The sequence below is a fragment of the Diaphorina citri genome, unplaced genomic scaffold, assembly GCF_000475195.1.
Source record: "Diaphorina citri unplaced genomic scaffold, Diaci psyllid genome assembly version 1.1 scaffold1801, whole genome shotgun sequence".
NCBI lineage: Eukaryota > Metazoa > Arthropoda > Insecta > Hemiptera > Psyllidae > Diaphorina > Diaphorina citri.
In genome coordinates this window covers 42083-46571 of record NW_007379227.1, presented here as the reverse complement: position 1 = coordinate 46571, position 4489 = coordinate 42083, and the positions used below count along the sequence as shown (strand labels likewise).

The following is a 4489-nucleotide window of genomic DNA, read 5'->3' as shown; positions in this document are numbered from 1 at the left end:
CCAGGGCGGAAATTTTCTTACCTAACTTTTCATTTCCGCGATAGGTGTGGATGTAAAAGGTTTTATTGTTATAATTTGATTTGATTGCCATATTTTTGTTACTACAGGGTTATGACTTTTCCGGTCACACATCTGAGTCGTGAGCTTTTTTACGGAAACAAATCCCAGGACATGAGTGAAGAATTTTCTTGTTCAGTATGTGGAGAATGTCCTCTCCAGCATGTTGAGAATTTTCTTCAGCAGGTTGAATCCCTTTATACCACGTTAACAAAGTCACGAAATTGTTGTACATGTGTTGTACAACCGTATGAAGTACGGAAATCCCAATACGTGATGGAGAACTTGTGAATGTGATAGTTTTGGTAAACACACAACCACACAACACATTTCCCTCCTGCTTCTGTAATGAATTCAGTCAACATTCCTATCTGTTACCAAGTTAAGCATGGAATTTCTTATGGTCACTTCTCGCATTCCTGTCGATCTGATGTCTTACAACATTTTTTGTTCCTTTGAATTGAATCTCTTAATTAATAAGAACTGATACGCGTTTGACCAATTATTCAATCACGATTTGGAAGGATCGATTTATCGTTTGGCTGAACTAGGGTCATGGAGCTTTCGGGTAACTTTGGGCGAAGAGGGGGTCAGACTTCAACAGCAATAAAAAGTCGCGGAGTGTGAACAAGCTGTGAGATGGAATTCGTTTGGACTCGGAGTATTCCTACAATGATCCGATGACCCAGATCAGACCATCAGCAGAACTATTGGTGAAGTCCTCATCCTTTCAATTGAAACCAAAGTCAAAGTCGCGCAAGATACGACTGTCTGTGTCTGATTCTTAGGCCAGCAACTCACTATCAGGTAGACCTGTCGTCAGGTCTACCTGATAATGTGTGTGCTAATCAAGTATCAGGTAGACCTGACAGACCGACCTTTTCAGCCGTACCTACCTGATAGTGGTTGGCCTTACAGAATTCTACTCACAGCCTCAACAAATACTTCAAGTTTAATTCAAATTCTTCGCCCAAAACTCTGCACGTCTTACGGTTTCACAAGAAATGTCTCGCCAGAGGTGGAAATAAGAGTCATGAACAATCCTCTCCTCATACACAAGTTACTTCTTATTCTTGGTGAACAGTTGCTGATCCTCTGATGTAGAAAAGTTCCTTTAAAATTTCGGACCTTCCGTTCTTCCGACTTTTGACGTGGAGATTGTTGAAGTGTTTGAGACTCTTTTAAACATCGCTTGGGTGTCGGTCGGGCTGTCCAGAGAAGTCCAAAAATTAAAGACTCTTTGTTTCCCTTTCCCAGAGAACAAAGTCCTTCAAAAACGTGAAAAAATTCAAGTGCTAAAAGTCCACAAGGGATGTAGAAACCTTTTCGTCTCCGGAACCTTTGATCTGGTCGAGAGGGAGCCCTTGTCTCGTACAGTTTCAAGTCCCCTCGAGTCTCCCCCCTATTGAAAGTCTCCAGAACCAAAGCACTCACGCACTTGATTCGCTCTCAAGTCTCAGACTCTGAAGTTCAACTCAGTCCTGAGCTCGGCTGCTCGGCACACATCACCTTGCCCCCAGTATAAGCTTTATCTCGCGAGTGTTATTCGTTCTCCTTATATTGGATTTAATGTTGAAATTTATAGACGAACCCCGCGCGTAACTGTGAACATCTGGGATTGTTTTGGTGGAAATTTTCGTGTTTTCCCTGGAAAATTGTGTGTTTTTCGTTTCAATTTGAATTGTACGTGGCAAAAATTTATGTTTGCCCGCATTCAATTTTACGCGGTGTGCTTATTTATTCGGGGTTTTTGCCGAAAAGATTCCCCCGAGTGTGATATTCCTTTTGTTTAGTGCTTGATTTTTTTTCAATATGTTTGTTGTTTAACTGCAATAAGTAAATATACCTTTATGATTTCAATTTTCATCGTATGAGGAAATAGATATTGAAATTTCTCTAACGTAATTCCGCGGTGTGCTTATTTATTCGGGGTTTTTGCCGAAAAGATTCCCCCGAGTGTGATATTCCTTTTGTTTAGTGCTTGATTTTTTTTTTTCAATATGTTTGTTGTTTAACTGCAATAAGTAAATATACCTTTATGATTTCAATTTTTATCGTATGAGGAAATAGATATTGAAATTTCTCTAACGTATTAAATTATGTTCTTGCTTTAGAAATTTAATGTAGGTGCTTACTGCTTACAGAAGTGTTTCGTACTTTTAAACACCTGCATATTAATGATAATAGGTATTATGAAAAGCTTTAGATTTGCGAATAGAGGATTATGATAATGTTCAGAAATGCGACGACGCGACGCTGTGCGACAGACGGAAAACTTATTCGGATTTAGAAATTAGTGTCAATCTTCCGAGGCGTTTTCAAATGTGATTATCGTTTTGGAACTTGTGAGGATTCTCTTAAAGGATTTCTAACTTTTCATACCTGTGTAAAAACGTTTTCTTTCAAGATGTCTCTTGCACCGTCTAATAATCTGGTCATGAAACCTCCTCCCTTACCTCCGAAGAAAATCATTCGTAGTGCCGCTCACATGAACTTGCCTATCAATCTGAACAACTTCCCTCCCCCTAGTCCTACATTGTCCTCACCTGACAGGACCTTCAATGGAATCACAGCCTTTGAACATTACGATCCACAAAGTCCGAAAATCGAACCCAAAAAGCACATTCATATTTGCAAGAAACACCGAGCGCAGAATAAAGATAGCGAAATTCTAGTCATAGAGGACAATGTAGATTCGAACGAGTCTAACTGTTTAGAACAGAAATCCATTCCGGTAACGAATCCGAAAATGTGCAAACGATTGGCGAAAATCAAACCCATGATGAAAAGTGATCAGAATGAAGTTTGTCGGAAATGTCTGAAGTGTTGGAAGTGTATGATCAGTCTGCGCGCTGCTTAAGTATTGGCAACTCAATAGTTGAGCAGTTCGTCCAATAAACGATTGATTTATACATATGTATATATAAACATATATATTAGGTTAGGTATTCTCGAGTATTTGAAAGTTCGTAACAGCGGAGGTTTCATCGTCCCGACATCGAAGTGGGGAGGAATCAAAGAGAGGATAGGAGAAAGCCAGCCGATAAAGTTCGCCCCGTGCAGGGAGGGCAGGCTACCTCCTAAGCTACTCGCATTCAAACGAGTCTAACTGTTTAGAACAGAAATCCATTCCGGTAACGAATCCGAAAATGTGCAAACGATTGGCGAAAATCAAACCCATTATGAAAAGTGATCAGAATGAAATCAACGATTTCGCAGAATCGAATCATGCCGATCTTAAAAACAGGTTGATCAGTGAAATCAAAAACTTAAACAGTGGTGATAAAAATGTGATATTTCCTGACAAAAGCTCATTGGACCAAACGTCAGCTTACGAGAATATTGAGAGCAAACATTTGAGCAAATTAACTTTTTCTTCTAATTCTGATATGTCTAGTTCTTTTTGTAATGGTGAAACACAACAAGTGCCTAGCAAAGCAGTTCGACGGAATAGCTTCAACGGAACGAGATAAATCGATTAAAAAAATGCCGGTAAATCGTGAACTTTGACGTCACGGCATACGCTCCCGTACACGATGACGTCACATCAAATATCCCGAGTGCAGTTCTTTCTGCTCCTCTGCTAACGCGCTTGCATAGTGGCGCTACCTAGTGAACAAAAATAGCAACTGCGTTAAGTCTGACGTCACAAATCTTTGAACTCTTTCATTATAAAAATTGATTTTTCGACCTTTTACGGTTATTTTTTCGGAGTTTTGACCTCAGATTTGGATTTTCCCCAACTTTTTACATAGGAATCGACCATTTATTTATAATTTTTACCCATTTGCAACTCCTCCATTAGTCTGGCAAAAGTATGTAGATACTTTCGGCATTTGTTTGAAAGTTCGTCCTCCTAGAGGCACGGAGGTTGTAAGAGGAATGGTTTGGCGTTCGGCCTAAACTGACCTATCATGTCAACAGCATCATAGAACTTTCATATTCCTGCTCAGACGTGCGACAAGAGACATAATACACGGAACTAGCAAAGCAGTTCGACGGAATAGCTTCAACGGAACTCAGAATGAACAACCTGTGACGGAAAAAACAAAGCGGAAGAATAGTTTTAACGAATTGAAAAACGTTTTGAAATTTGGTGACATAATACTTCCCATTTAGGTGCTGGGTCATCCCGACGAGAACACCAGAAAGTAACCCGTTGAAATATTTGCAATCGAAAAACGAGGTGCAAATTTTTGTCGATGGTGGGATTCGAACTCGGGACCTTCTGCATGGCAAGCAAGCGCGTTACCACTGATGCAATCGAAAAACGAGTACAAATTTTTGTCGATGGTGGGATTCGAACTCGGGACCTTCTGCATGGCAAGCAAGCGCGTTACCACTGGGCTAACTGTGCATTAAAAGACTCGTAAACAAAACTGAAGAGTCTGAAGACTTCGTTTGTTGCACTTTGTCGTTTTCTGCTTGTCAC

General features: G+C 40.1%; 1 protein-coding gene across 1 annotated transcript; it reads left to right on the top strand.

Moving 5' to 3' along the window:
- The first annotated feature begins 2464 nt into the window (after window positions 1–2464).
- Window positions 2465–4176, top strand: LOC113470751. Its single transcript, XM_026829445.1, has 3 exons — window positions 2465–2860; window positions 3162–3516; window positions 4034–4176. The coding sequence occupies exons 1-3, from the start codon at window positions 2465–2467 to the stop codon at window positions 4174–4176; spliced, it is 894 nt and encodes a 297-aa protein (XP_026685246.1).
- Window positions 4177–4489: the final 313 nt, after the last annotated feature.

Coding starts and splice junctions, on each gene's coding strand:
- LOC113470751 (XM_026829445.1), top strand. CDS start 2,465: ATGTCTCTTGCACCGTCTAATAATCTGGTCATGAAACCTCCTCCCTTA. Junction 2,861..3,161: donor TGAAAAGTGATCAGAATGAA/GTTTGTCGGAAA, acceptor CATTCAAACGAG/TCTAACTGTTTAGAACAGAA. Junction 3,517..4,033: donor AGTTCGACGGAATAGCTTCA/ACGGAACGAGAT, acceptor GAGACATAATAC/ACGGAACTAGCAAAGCAGTT.